The sequence below is a fragment of the Nestor notabilis genome, unplaced genomic scaffold (genome assembly GCF_000696875.1).
Source record: "Nestor notabilis isolate BGI_N333 unplaced genomic scaffold, ASM69687v1 scaffold30510, whole genome shotgun sequence".
NCBI lineage: Eukaryota > Metazoa > Chordata > Aves > Psittaciformes > Psittacidae > Nestor > Nestor notabilis.
Window position 1 is genome coordinate 42,408 of NW_009910221.1, and position 14,689 is coordinate 57,096.

Below are 14,689 nucleotides of genomic sequence, written 5' to 3' on the forward strand. Positions count from 1 at the left end.
CCACAAAGCCAGTCCCCCATACGGGAAATGCTGACTCCCTGGATCCCGACCTGGTTTGGACCTTACTTGCCCAAATGATAAACTGTGAATGAATAACTGCATAAATCCCCAGCATTTGCTTACTCTGGGACACAGTGTCCCTTTTGCATCAACTGATCCAAAACTCAGAGTAAAGCTTTCCTGCAGGTAAATATTATGGTTACTTTCTAATTACGTTACCTGCTCACATAACAAATCAGTGCAAGCTCTTCATTATAAGCTTTCATTGGAAATCAAGCACAAGGGTAACCAGGCACTTGGAGGTAATAATGTGTTTGAAGGAGGCATAAGTAATACATCATCCAAATTACTTTCAATGAACAGATGAAATGAGTGCAATACCTTCAGGGTTTGTAGAAGTTAGTCAGCCTCTGCCTAGCTGTAACATCCCTTCTGGCTGTAGCATCAACATCTCTGCACCTGAAGCTGGAGAATTTAAGCACAGCTTTTGCAAATAGAGGAAAACAAAGTCCTGAATCATTGCAGCAGAGGGATCCATGAGTAGGGTGCTTTGCTTTGCTTTGCCTTGCCTTGCCTTGCCTTGCCTTGCCTCGCCTCCTGTTTGTATGACAAACACAGTTTGTCATGCAGTGTGTTACAGTATTTGCAATTAGCCATGGATCAAAGACAGGCAGAGGGATAGACAACCTGTCCCTACAAATGTTTCCGTAGAAAAGGCAAGCTAAAAATGACTGTGCTGTGATGAAAGAGCATTCTGGGTCTAGAAGAAGTGTCCTGATTGATAGGTAAGTCAGTGTAAATTAGGGCTGGAGGCTTAATCCTGAAGAAATTAAATGTGGAAAAGACGTGGTGCTGGAATCAAAAGCCTCTGACTTGTTTACCTCCAACTGCAAGGGGGAATGTTTTGAAAGGATTGTAGCAGGTCCAGGAGCTGTAGTTGGTTGGAAAAGGCTTGTGCATGAAGCAGTGGCTCCTGCTTCCTCGTGCTACTTTCCAGGTGCCAGATGTCTTGCCTTGCATGCTGTTTCTTTGAGAGGCAGCAGCTCCTTGCTTCATCTGAATTAGTGCTTGCCCTCTTACCCTCTAATATGGGAAAGAAAAGTGCTTCGTAATGCATTACCATGGAAGGGCTGCCTTGCTCTAGTCCACTCTTCATGCCGATGAAGTGTTGCTCCCCAAGGCTGGTTGTGTGGTGTTCAGGAGAAACTGGTTCTAAATGGCCAAAGCAGTGGGATTTCCTTTCCTGGAAGGTATTGCAATAGAGAGACTATATTTCACCTTTTCAAACATCACTTTTATTTATCCCTTTTTTGTACTAAACAAATCCTCGCTTTGCTTTGTGATGATGCCACGTAAACAGATGGAGGGAGACGAGGTGGGATTCACCTTGCCTAATTCTCATCACCTGAAAGCTGGACATCTGGTTAAAGCTCATCATCCTCTATGTGACCTCTTGCTAATGGCAAGAGAGGAGCCTCTATGGGTTACTAGTCAATGTGTGGATGGGGTGTATTGCCTGCCAGAGCCACAGCTACCTTAGGCTAAGCATGTGACTTTTACATATCTGAAGTTACTCACTGCTTTGGGGAGTTGTCAGAAACCTTTTGAAGATGGCTTTGAATCCTCCTTTCCTCCTTCTTATTGTTGCTCAGTAAATGGATACCCTTGCTTAAGTCAGCATCTGTGACACCAACTACATCATCCTCTCTTTGGTGAGATCCTATTTTAAGCTTTCTATCAGAGGCCACAGCTATTTGTGTCATTGTCAAAACTCTTCAAAAGGTCCGGTGACATTGATGGGAGGTCTCTTAAAAGCCAAAGGTTCTGCAGTAACATAAATAGGATCAGCAGCAGTAAGTGCAGGTGAAAGAAAAGCCAGCTGCACATCCTTTCTGTCTCCCTTGGCAACAGCATCCTGCCAACAAAAACTGCTGCCAAGTAAAGGCTGGAAAGGAAGGGATGTGCATTTGCAAAGCTGGGGCTGGACAAGCTTTGTGTGAGGGGGGAGCTGTTAGACCAAGGAATACTCGTATGCTTTTAAAAGGATCTTCGGTTTGTTCCATGTGTTTTTGGACAAGGGAATGCACAGAGCCTCTGTTGTTCAGAAGGGTTTTCATCTGAAATTCCAAACGATGGTCTCTGCAGTTTTGAGCCATATGTTTCCATCCATGACAGCACACAGAGAAGAAATCTGTGTGAGTAACTACTTACAGATGTGGTGAATCCTCCAGCAAAGGTTAAAATACGTGGCATGGTTCTCTTGTTATGCCAGCTGCAGCTTCGTGCTAAATCATTGTTTCAGCAGCAAGCTCTTCATCAGCCCTGAGCTCCAGAAAGTGCTAAACAAGCTGATATTTGTAAGGACCGCTTATTTTATAATGCGCTAAATATCTTTATTTAGAAAAACCTTCAGGCTGGAAACAGCAAGGGGGGAAAAGTGAACTGCAGATGGGAAGGAGAAAAGAACCGTCAGCATGAGAGCACTAAAATGCAAAGCGGATCTCAGATTATTATTTGCACTTTGTCTTTCCATATCCTTCATGAAACAGTTGTGGCTGTGAAAACAGGGCTTGTATAACTAAGGGTAAGATATACTTGTGATATAATATAAACACCTGCCTAGCTTTCCCATTAGGGACTTCAGTCAGCACTGGGGTCACTGTGGAGGCCCCATAGCTGCTATGGGGCCGAACTCAAACCTATTGTCACAGGATCATTCCTGTCTGAGTCAGCCACAGCATCAAAAAAGAAGTTTGGCTGCAACATGGTTGTATCAAGACCTGAAAACAGGAGGATCTTCTCACCTGGTATGGTAAAGAGTGAAGAAGGAACTGGCTTTTCTCTCTAGCAAAATACTAGGAATGAATTCTGTGGGGAGCCCATATAACAAACTGCTCAGGCTGTTGCAGCACAACAGGGGCTCTGAATCAAAGCCTGAGTGGTGGGGATTGCCCCAGGACTCCTGGGGGATCCCCACACCACTCTCAAGAAGCCCCTAACTTGTTGCTCTCACACCATTTCCCTTTTGAGGGATTGGTATTTGGCTGCACAGGGCGCATTTGTGTGCTCTTCAGGCAGTGTGTTCTTCCAGATACCCAGCTGTGCCAGAGACAGGGGAAGAAGAAGAAATGGAAGAAGAGAGGTGGGATTATGGCTTTAAGAATCACGGGATCTGTGGACATATTTATGGCCAATTCGCCACTGAGGAGTGAAGAAATCAAATACAGACCATACATTTTGATGCCAGTGAAGGAGAGAAGATGATCACTATTTCATGCCCCGTATTTCCCTCCGACAGGAATATTAATATCATTAGAGGTAATTGAATGAAGTCTGGTGGAGGCACAGAAGCAGGAGGTAGATGTGTAAAAGCCATCCACACACAAAAAAGCTGGAGGAAGGGCATGCTGCCTTGGAATGGGGACTGAGCAGCCTCCCAAGGGCGTGCAGCTGGGGTGCTTGTGGCTGTTTTGTTCTCAGAGAAGGAGCACTGCCAGCAATCCTCTGGCATCTGAATAGACCCATGTCAGACAAACTGTATCTGGACTTGATGGGAAACCAAGCTGGAATACCAAGCAGCCCGTGGATCTGCTGGCAGAGAGGGGATCTGGCTCAGTAAGTAATCCTGCCTTGCAGTGGCAAAGGTAGTCCATAAAGGAGCGAGCCCTCTCGCTGCACAGCCCTGCAAGACACGCCTGCCTGGGCTGTCTCTGCCCTCATTCCTCCAAACCAGTTCCAACAATAACAGCAACTCCTGCTGCAGCTGCCTCGTTAGGGAGAAGATGTGTTTTGCCTTTCTCTGCTGAGAGATGAAGCTTCCGAATCTGTGTGATGTGAGCAGGTGAGGATGTCTGCTGACAAGTCCAAATGATATTTCCAGGTAAGTGATTACCTTGAGCAAGCAGCTAGAGTCAGGCTCTTTCTTCTTATTACCCTCTTCTCAGTAATTACTGTTGTCCTAGATTGTCAGTAAGCCTTTTCACAAGGCTCAGCAGCTTGGATGTCTTTGTGTGCTTAGCTGAATAGGGGATCTGAAGCAGTCCTGTAGTATCTACGAGTCTCTAGTGCGGTGTGAGAACGAACTGGGAGCTGTCTGCTCTGCAACTACACTATACTGTCCTATTTGTATCACCCATTGTTTAACTCCCTGGAGAAATGGATTTTGATTTACAGGCTCACTCTCTTGAAATGTGTGATGGAAGTGCACCTTAGAGGAAGTACTAGTGGTCTGCAGTGGGTTTCTGTTGTTAAAGGGCCAGGAAGTTTTGCCACATGAAAACTGGAGCCGCTGTTACTGTTGTTGCACAGGGAGTGTCAGCGAGTGCTGCTTAATTTGTGTTTGTACATGTGATTTCCAGAGCTTCTGCTGATGCTGGTTGATGTTACTGCAAATAGAGCTGTTAGTCTGTGTGTCTTAGTCCCTGCGATACTTCGTGTATTGAAGTCGGGGTTGATCAATCTAATACTTGCATGGGAAAACAGACAATAACTTGTAAGTTAATATCTGGGAGTTCTGGCATAAGAGCCACTGAGAGATGGGCAGGGAAGAGAAATTTTCTATGCTGAGTAACCTACTTTTTCTTCCCTCAGTTATGCCACCAATCATGGATGAAATTTGCTTAACTCTTTGTTTGTACAAAGGCTGGTTTATTGTGAATGAAAATCGTATTGCTCTGACAGATGACAAAGAAACCATAACAAAAATGACCGTAATGAAAGTAGTGATCTGTACTTTCTGCACAGTTTCCATCTATTAAAGATTCATTTTGCTCCCTGCAACGTTTTAGGTTTGCTGAGAGACACATGAGAAGTTAATAGTGTTGTGAAGGAAGCTTTCATTACAACAATAACATTGCTGTTGCTTTGAACAGGTTTTGCACAACCTTCACTCACTATTAGCAGAGAGGCTTCAGCATCCCTTACACTGCCCATGTGCCCCCAAGCCCTGGGTCTGTAGATAATGGTCCTTTTAGGAAAGCTCCCTTTGCTTCTCCTGCCCACACAAGTCTGAAATAATGAGTCCAGCAGCAGGGCTCTGAACAAAAAGCTCTTCCTGACTACCTAGAGCAAAACTGTTTGGCTGTGTTTGTCCTGCTGCAAGGTCTGAGGTAGCAGAGGCCAGAAGGGGTCAAACGCCAGACTGAGCACATGGTGCACATTCATTTGCTATAGAAAATGTGAATGTGCAGCTCAGAAGTTTCCACTGTACCTCTGGCAGTCAGGACTTGGTCCAAAGCCTGCTAAAGTCATTGAGAACCTTTCCACAGGCTTTAGATCAGAAGTTGGTTGTAGATCCGAAGTTTGTGTGGTTTAAAGGGGGCAGCTCGGGGAGGCTGAAAACATGAGCTGGCTCTGCCATGTCGTGCAAAAAGGCTGTTCTCAAAAGTGCCCATGAAGTGTCCTGTGCAGCACCAGCAGTGTTATCTCCTAAATGAAGCCTTTTCACGTTGTCCTGTGCTAGGACACTGGCTTCTAGCAGGGTCTTCTGAGGTCCTGAGATAAAACAGTCAAAGGATGTCAGCTGCTGGGGCTAGAATTGCTTTGGTTTTCCCGTCTAGAGGGAGGCTGTTCTGCCTCCTGCATGCAAAGTATTCATAACCCCAGCTTCCCTGAGACTCACTGAGGACATCGAGAAGTATTTTAAAACATTTCTGGGTAGGAACTGCTTCATTTTCTTCATGTCCACACCATTTCTGGGCTCCTCATGTGAGTGTATGATGAGAAGCAGCACTGTAGGGGAAGCTGTTAAGATTTGAACCGTTGCACCATGTTCTCAGGAAGGAGGCTTTCTGGCTAAATGTGCATCGGCATCTTCTCTGTACACTCTTCTGTCACTCTGCTGTGCTTCATCCTTGAGTTAATTCGTTCTGCGCTTAATATTCCCTTCTTGGTGCACTATGCAAGACCACAGGATGACACAGTTCACGCTGCAGAGGTGTCAGGTCAATCAGCTTCTCATTAGGGTTGAATGGTCTTAATGTAGTCATAAAATGAGACACCAAAAGTGGGAATTTGACACACAGCATTTAGAAGCCAAACCGGTTTGACCCCTTCTGAACCTGAGCTCCTATACCTTAGAAATGGCCTGTTATGAAAAAACTTAATGGTGTGAACTGACCTTTGAAAATATAATTAATTATTATTATTTGCTGTAATGTGCTTACATCAGTCTGTATAACCATTATGCCAGCAGATGGTAAGGACAGTGAGTCCTTAACCCCAAGGGCCTATGATCTAAGTAAGATCAGTCCTAACAGTCTTAGGCAGCAAAAACTGAAGGATTTTGGCAAAGAGCTGCAGGACTGTGCTTTGAACAGACCAAAGGCATCTGCTGGTTGCCATCTCAGCTGGGATATCAAAACTTTGGCCATGACAACTTGATAGGAACCAGGTTTCCTTTCAGTGGTAGTCTGATTGAGGGTGAGCTGAGACACAGGGGGACAGTTGGCATCATACTCCCCATGGCCCTTTTCCCCATGCAAAACAGAGGTAGAGGTTGGGAAGGAAATAAAACTGAAGGGTTTGTATAAGTCCATTTCTGTGATAAATGTGGCCTGCAACTTAGTGAAGGAATTCAGACTATCATTTTCCTAGGCTTAAGCCAGAATTGACAGACAGGGCAGTCTAATATCAGGGACCTCAATAAGAGCCCTACTTTGTAGGACATTGCATATCCTCAAGTGTTAGAAAGGTAACTGGGAACTCTGGGCAATCAGGTCACTGCACATCCAGCCACAGCATGCTTAGGTGGTGATGCAGAACATCTGGAAATGCCAATTCCAGCTTTACTTTTTGCTTTCCAGTTGGCTGTTGATCAGTTATAAAGGCAATTAATTCTACTTGAAAGGGTCAGGAAAGCCCACTGTGAAGTCATTATTGTTATCTGGTTCTCCCTGAACATACAGCACTGGCTATTTTTACAATGATCTACTAAACTGAATACTTTTTCAGTAGTTAGGAGCACAGATTAGTTCTGGTTGACACTGAAGGAGTTACTGTGGTCCATTCAAACAGTAAACCAACGTCCTAAGAAGCTGTAGCTTATGGGGCCACATTGGCTCTGTAGAGGCTGTTAAAGGGAGTCTAGCAGACAAGCAAAACATGACTGCCACAGACTGAGACAGCCAAATGTCTTGGGGGCTATTGTTTATTGTCAGATAAATTACTTTTGATGTTGTATTTCCTTTGAATAATTATACTTTACAAGCCACCTAAAGGTACTAGCTAAATGCATCTGGCTTCCCGTGCCTGGTACGTGGTGACCTGCTACAACAGGCTGCCCCAGAGAGATCATAAATCTTTATAGCAGCAAGCTTCTGATTTATCAGTTTTGCAAGAAGCAGAGGTGGATAATAGGTAGGTTTTCAAGCAAAGAGCAGAGTTTCTAACCCCAGGGCACAATATGCAGAAAAGCTGTCAACTTCCCTATTCCTTAAGGAAGATCATGGAGAAAAATACTAACACAGTAGAGATGTTTTTCTGCATGAGGTGTGAGAGCAAGTAATTACACAAAGAACATCCCAAAATCTTAGAAGGCGTTATAATCATTCCAATCTAGTATCTCCTAAGGTCTGCCAATGTGCTTTCTCTTGTGTGCTCAGAACAGCAGGCCTCAAGTTTCCTGAACCATTATCTCCACACACCAAATCCCAAATAAATCGTCATCCTTTTCTCTTTGAATTTGTTCTGTGGCAGCAACTTGTCTTGGCATGAAGTATTGGCCATATGGACACTGGAATATCTTCTTTGACCTTGACCTCAGAATAAGCTCTGCCAAAAATGTGAAGATAAGTCCTCCTTTTCATTTCCAAGAGTGATGCTCCATGAATACAGCATGATCTGCTCTCCTGGTTGCATCTCAGTGTATGGAATGTGCTTTTTTCTTAGATGAGGTGTTCTGCTAAGAGCATGTTGTCTGCAGTCCCTGGGAACTGGGAAGCAGGATCCCAGACGATGGTTTATTTGGCAGAGATCTTTATTTCAGGAATAAATAAATCAAAGAGCTAATTTTAGCATCAGGCAGTGGAAAGCACATTGCTAGTAATTGTCTCTCACTATGTTACCCAGTCAGTGGTTTCATTTTCTGGATGCTCTGTGAATTAACAGGAGGCTGGGAGGGGCAAGATGAGGTGAATTTTGTTGGTTGCAGAATTCTGTGCTGTTCTGGTTCAGTAATTATGGTTAGTGATCAAAGTAGAGGATTTAGCTGGGTTGGAGGAATAAGTGCTGCTCCTTTGGTCAGCTTTGCTGGCATGTGAATGAGTGTGAATGATGCACAGAATTCAGAATAAACACATTTCATGGCATCTGCATCTGCCCAACACGCAACACAGAGCCCTAGGGCCCAATGGACACCTCATCAGAGATCTTCTTTCGTTGTCTCAAGCCCCTGCCTTCCTTTTCTGCTGGTGCCCATAACAGGTATTCTTCCCAAGTAGGGTAGAACCAAATGGCCTAACAATGCTCATGGAGGAAGCTGGCAAGCCTGGAAAGGGTAGAGAAGGGGGCAGGAAGGTTCTCCACAGTCTTGGCTGGAACGTTTGGAGTCCTGCAGCCTTGACAAACTTGTCTCCCTGATTTGTTAAGACTGTGGCAACATTTTTCCCCTTGACACTGAAATCCACACTAGCACAGTGCTAATGGTGCCATCTGATGATGCTCAGTGGACTGTGCAAAATGGATTTATTCTGTGTGCTTCCTAGTGGGCAAAGTTTCACATTACACTCGACAGCTTCAACATATGGAAATGGTGACGTGTGATTGATGTGGTCCCTGCATGTCACACTAACTCACGGTGTATTAGCCCTGCATCCCGGGGAGGCTTATGCTACTGCAGCTGCCCACGTCCGTTATCTGGACTAGGAATAAATGGAAGAATTGATGTTCCCAGCAGTATGAATCTGGTACTTCATGAGATGACGTGCACTGCAGAGGGTGGCAGGAGGCAAATTTCATACAATCCAATTCCACAGCGCATGTGAGCACAGAACAGGTTACAACCATTTGCATATAGGTGCCAAGGGCAGTTGTGTTAGATTGAATCAGTCCTTTAATGGTCGCCTGACTTTTAAAGATGGCTGTGATAGTTTTGTTATTGTTTCTTTATGTTTTCTTGTTCGTTTTTAGCATTTGGAGATTGTCCATGTCTCATACTCCAAAAGAAGTGACTAGATTGTCTGAAATTGCTCAGTAAAGGGCAGCATATATATAACCCAGGAAAGCCCTCTCATCAGACATCCCTTCTTAACCTAATTTTCAGCAAGGACTAAGCAGCTGCTCTCTCAAACCCCCCAGATTGCTTAATGGCATCCAAGACTGGAGGCAGCCCAGTTTAGGATTTTGCAGACAAAGGAATGACTAAGGATGCCCATAGTGATGCAGACATTGAGCTGGAGACCTCCTGGACAAAACAAAGATGAAAAGTCTTTTGTTTTTACCCCTAAATGCTTTGTAGGATGTTTTGTAGCTTCTACAGGGAAATCCTGTAGAATCGCTTTTCCGAAGATTCCCTGAGACCTTCCCATTCCCACCTCGCTTCTTCCACAGCCATGGGGCCGCCACAGCCCCTGCAGATTTTCCTTTCCCTTCTTACTTTCCCAGAGAAGCCAACAAAGTTGGATGCTAACTCTGAACATGGAAGGTGTCCCTTCCTGCTAGACCTGCCCGCTGGTCCCTCCCTGGTGTCTCACCCTCTCTCTGTGCTTCTTTCTCTAGGTGTTCTACTGATCTTGGCACTGACAGAAGAGCTGGTGTTTTCTGTTCAGGTACTGTCTCCCACTGTCTCCTCCTCTCAGGGCTTCCCGATGAACACTACCACTGTCACAGCCATGGGAACAACGCCTCGCCACAAAGACCACCATGCAGCAGAGCCCCTTCCCACGTCTGCTCACACCGTGCCCCATTCCATCAGCGTGGTGGAGAAAGCCCCTTCCACCGGGCAAAAGCAAGCGAGTGGCCCTCACCTCGGCGACAAGGAAACATATCATTTACACAACCGGAGTGCTTTGTACTCGGGACAGACTCGCCCCAAGGGGAAAATATTCCAGGTTTTCAAAGGCAACTTCACAGAGTCCTCAGAGCCTTACCTAAAGACGACCCTGCACTCTCCCTTCCCTACCCTGAGGAGCCCTTTCACAGACCACCCCTTTCAGTCCCAGACCACAGCATCCAGTGATCCGAATGGCATGGGGCTGGCAAGAACTACACACTCAGACCCTTCACCCCACCACAGCACCTCGGGAAGCCTTAGGGAAGCAGAGCGAGGTGACGGGGCCGAGCTAATGCTGCAGGAGGCAGATTTTGCCACCACAACTGCTGGACCATCAACCGATCCTGAAGCGGTGTCGGTGCCTTTTAAACCCACCCACTACAGCGTATGGGATATGCTGAGCAAAAACAACTCTTGGGTAACCTTGAACCTCAGTACAAACGTCCCTCTGTTTGCTGGCCCCGGATCTGCAACAGCAGCAGCGGGGCACTCAGTTCAGACCAGTTTTGATGTCAGTGTCTCCTCCCCGGCAGCGGGAGATCCCAAGGGACCCTCTCCAACACAGCGTGGCACGGTGACCAACGTGACCTTGCTAAGCACTGCTCTCTCTGCAGCTCCTGCCACCAGGTTGTCCAGTTCCATTTCCACCGCTGGCTCCACCGCCACTGGGAACTTCCTAAACAGGCTGGTTCCTGCTGGGACCTGGAAACCTGGAGTGCAAGGAAACATCTCCCATGTCACCGAGGGGGACAAGCCCCAGCACAGAGCAACCATCTGTCTCAGCAAGATGGACATTGCCTGGATCATTCTGGCTATCAGCGTACCTATATCCTCATGTTGTAAGTTAACTGCTGCTTTGTTTTGCTTTCTCTTTCCTTAAAATTCAGATTTCAGCCCATGATTTAAGGAGTAGGTGGTGAGCTAACAGAGGAGGGTGGCTTGAGATGGGTGAGGAGCAATTGCTAGGTAGAGATCACATTCACTGATTGAAGTGCTTCAAAATGCAGAGCTGAAATGTTTACACTGAGAGCATACTTGCTCTGTTCCTATTAGAAATCACTTAGTCTTTTTGGACCTTCATTTGAGGGTGTAACACGAGGCTGAACAACTCCAGAAGGTGATTCAGCTTTACTTCAAAGGATTTAAGCCAGTAATCAAAAAGTTGTACGAGTCTTTAATCTAGGAACTGCTATATACTGCCCTGGAATTGGATTAAAAAAGCCTAGTGCTAACCCAGAGGATTAATGCCAGTTGTAATGGCTGATACCTGGGGAAACCAGGGCAATATTTCAATGGAGGCAGTTCATGAACTATCAGATTTTAAAGTCTGATAACCAAAGTGCTGGTTTCCGCCATTGGAATTCCAGCTTTGCAGCTGCTGAGGGAGCAGGAAGAGTTTGAAATCCTGGTCTTCGGGCACCTGCGGGAGCAGGGCAGGTTGGGTTCCCAGACCTGGCTTTAGGGTCTCAGCATTTGACACAGGTACAAAAACCACGTGAGACACGATGAGAAAACTGGGTGCTGGGGTGTCCCCTGCTTAGCTGGGGTATGTTGACAAGCTGGGCAATGTATTCTCTGGGGTTTCACTGGTGCGGAGTGTGATTATGCTGATCTGCCTGGAGTGGAACAAGAACCAACATTTCCCAGCCTTTGCAGCCTGAGGAAAGGGGAGCAGCCAGCAAGACAGAGCATTAATTCTGTTACGTTCGGCTACAGGCTCTACTGAGGACATCAGCTAGATGAGCTGACTGAGCCAGTCGGGCACACAGCTTACCCCTGCTGCTGTCTCCTGCCCTCTCCGAGGCACAGCCTCCTGATCCTGCCCCTCTCCTTCTGCCTGTGCCTGAGATGGCACCTCCCTGAGATGCTTTCAGATTGCTAAAACCTATTCATTTTGCTCTTTGGTACTATCTGTGAGCTGAACCAGCTCCCTGCAGGGTCAGACCTGGAGCCATGAGGCTGCAGGAATACACACCTGGACTAATCCCTTCCAGTGTATTGGATTGGCTCAGCACTGTCTGTTAGATTGGTACCTCTGGGGCCATCGGTTCTGCTATTCCAATTGTCATTAAAAACATGAGTGAGAACGAAGCTTAAATCTAAAAGATGGACAGGCAAAGAGAAACCAAAGCAGAAGTGTGAATGCATGTTTCTGCAAAGGATGGGGAGGAGAACCTGGGCTATAGCAAGCACATGATGAGAAACAGCAATATTTGATTTGTTGAACAGTGCCTTGTCTGTCAATGAGGAAATAGAGGATCAAATAAATTCTTCCAAGCATTATCTTTTGGGCCAATATTCAGAAAGCAAGCTTATCTGGAGAGAAAGCATACAAAGTACTGTGTGCAGTTCTAGTGTCCTCAACATAAGAAGGACATGGAGCTGTGGGAGCAAGTCCAGAGGAGGCCACAAGGATGAGCAGGGGCTGGAGCACCTCCTGTATGAAGACAGGCTGAGAACATGGGGGCTGTTCAGCCTGGAGAAGAGAAGCTGCGTGGAGACCTCAGAGCAGCTTCCAGTATCAGAAGGGGGCTACAAGGCTGCTGGAGAGGGACTCTTCATCAGGGACTGTAGTGGTAGGCCAAGGGGTGATGGGTTCAAATTGAAACAGGGGAAGTTCAGGTTAGATCTAAGGCAGAAGTTGTTCCCTGTGAGGGTGCTGAGGCGCTGGCACAGGGTGCCCAGAGAAGCTGTGGCTGCCCCATTCCTGGCAGTGTTCAAGGCCAGGTTGGACACAGGGGCTTGGAGCAACCTGCTCTAGTGTGAGGTGTCCCTGCCCGTGGCAGGGGATTGGAACTAGATGTCTTCAGGTCCTTTCCAACCCAAACCATTCTATGATTCTATGATTAAATACAAAACACAATGTAGTATCATAGAACACAAGCATGGGAAGCATCATCAGTGTGTAAACTGATGTATGGTCTCTGTCTGAAGTGTGCCATATATGAGCTAATAACTAATTATAGTAATTATTATTGTTGTTATTGTTAACAACAATATGAACAGTCTGTTGGCAGGGCTTCTAACCCACTAGTTAAATGGTGTTTAAACTCTTCTTCAGGATGTGCCTGTTCTGTTTCTTATAGTTGTAAGCTATGCTTTTTAAGAAGGGTAAACGTTACTTGGAAAATTATTTCTACCATCTCTAATACAACTGAGTGTTTAAATTATTCTGATATTTAAGTCCTACTTTCAGGACCAGATTTCTGAGGATTCTCTTTCGTGGGACTCTCCTTTTACAATCCTCAGATGTATTTCACAGTTCGAATGAATGGTAGGCAGGCATTTAAATGGGATTTTTTTGGATCTGCTTGAAATGCCTCATCCAAAAGTTGTGCTGTTTCACCTGTGCCATGCTAAGTGCTGTTGCACAGGCAATGGTTATTCCTAGAGAGAAGAAAAACAAGTTGTAACACATGAAGCGCTTTTACCCAGAGGCACATGTGTCGGTGGTGGCTCCCCTCGGTGCTGCACACCTGAGGGGCACTTTATTTCCTGACCCTCGGGCATCTGTGTATCTTCAGGCATGGGTGTGCAGGGTACACTGTACTGTATGGGCTGTACACTGTATGCTATACAGTGTACGCTGTATGGTTCCGGATGTATGTTGTACACTGTACTGTATGGGGTGTATGCTCTACAGTGTATGGTGTGGGCTGTACGTTGCACAGTGCGCGCTGTACGGTGTGGGGTGCACGGTGTGGGACATGCGAAGGGGACTGTCGCCACCTCCCGGGCACAGGCGCCTGCAGCTGAGGACCGACGGCCCGCGCTGGCATCGTCACTTCTGGTCTAAAGGGGGCTGATGCTGAGAGATGGACGACGACCATTGTGATTTCATTTCCTCTTCAAGGGGTGAAAACGTCTCCGGTGAGAGGCTCTCACAGCCTGCGGGCATGTGCTGAGAAAACACTGTCCTGCTCCAGGCGTGGGGTGCTGGAATGTTGGAGGTATGTCAGATACCGAGCCTCAGCTCCATGCTCTTAAATATCTGAGCTGTCTCAGGAGGGAACAAGCCCCCAGGCAGGGAAGTTGGCAGCACACCTTGGAAAGAAGCAGAAGGAGGTGAGGAGATGCAACCAGAGCCTGTGAAGAGGTGCAGAGCTGCAGGAACCTAATTAACTGGGGTCTCTACTGCTGATGGGGAGTGTCCTCAAGCCAACTCGCTGAGCTGAGGGCTTTTCCCTTGCAGAGCTGTGCAGTGGCCAGAGCATCTCTCCTCTGCCTTTCCCCATATCCCTCCCATGTGTGAGGGGTGGTGGATGCCAGAAAAGCCTTTCTTATCAGAGGGCTTCTGGGGACAGCTTATGCTGCCTGAAATCCTTGGAAGGGAAAGCTCAGCATGGCGCTGCAGGGGCATGTCTGTCCCGCTACAACACATGGACTTCTTGATGTGACACCTTCTATTGATAAGCATCTGCTAAGTGAAAACCTGTGAGCATTTTAGCTTCCATAACAGGGGAACTGACCTGCTAGAGAGTGGCCACAGGAGCTCTTTGCTCCTCATCACCTGGAAGTATCCCCTGGGATACCGTGCTTCTCCTCATGGAGGAAAGACCCTGCCAGGGCTCCTCGCTGGGCACCTGAGAGCAGGAAGCAGCAGAGGGTTTGTTCAGCATCACTGTGCCCTGTCATCTGAGCCCCACTGAGGACTGGCAGGGCCCTCCCGCCACCCTGGGGGGAAAGCTCAGGGGGTTATAA

The 14,689-nt window shown here is 46.8% G+C and overlaps 1 protein-coding gene across 1 annotated transcript; it reads left to right on the forward strand.

The window, feature by feature from the left end:
- Positions 1–3,719: 3,719 nt before the first annotated feature.
- LOC104413850 (transmembrane protein 108-like) lies at positions 3,720–13,794 on the forward strand. Its single transcript, XM_010024964.1, has 4 exons — positions 3,720–3,880; positions 9,715–10,827; positions 11,356–11,425; positions 13,632–13,794. Exons 1-4 carry the CDS (start codon positions 3,868–3,870, stop codon positions 13,792–13,794), a joined length of 1,359 nt encoding a protein of 452 aa, XP_010023266.1. The 5' UTR covers positions 3,720–3,867.
- Positions 13,795–14,689: the final 895 nt, after the last annotated feature.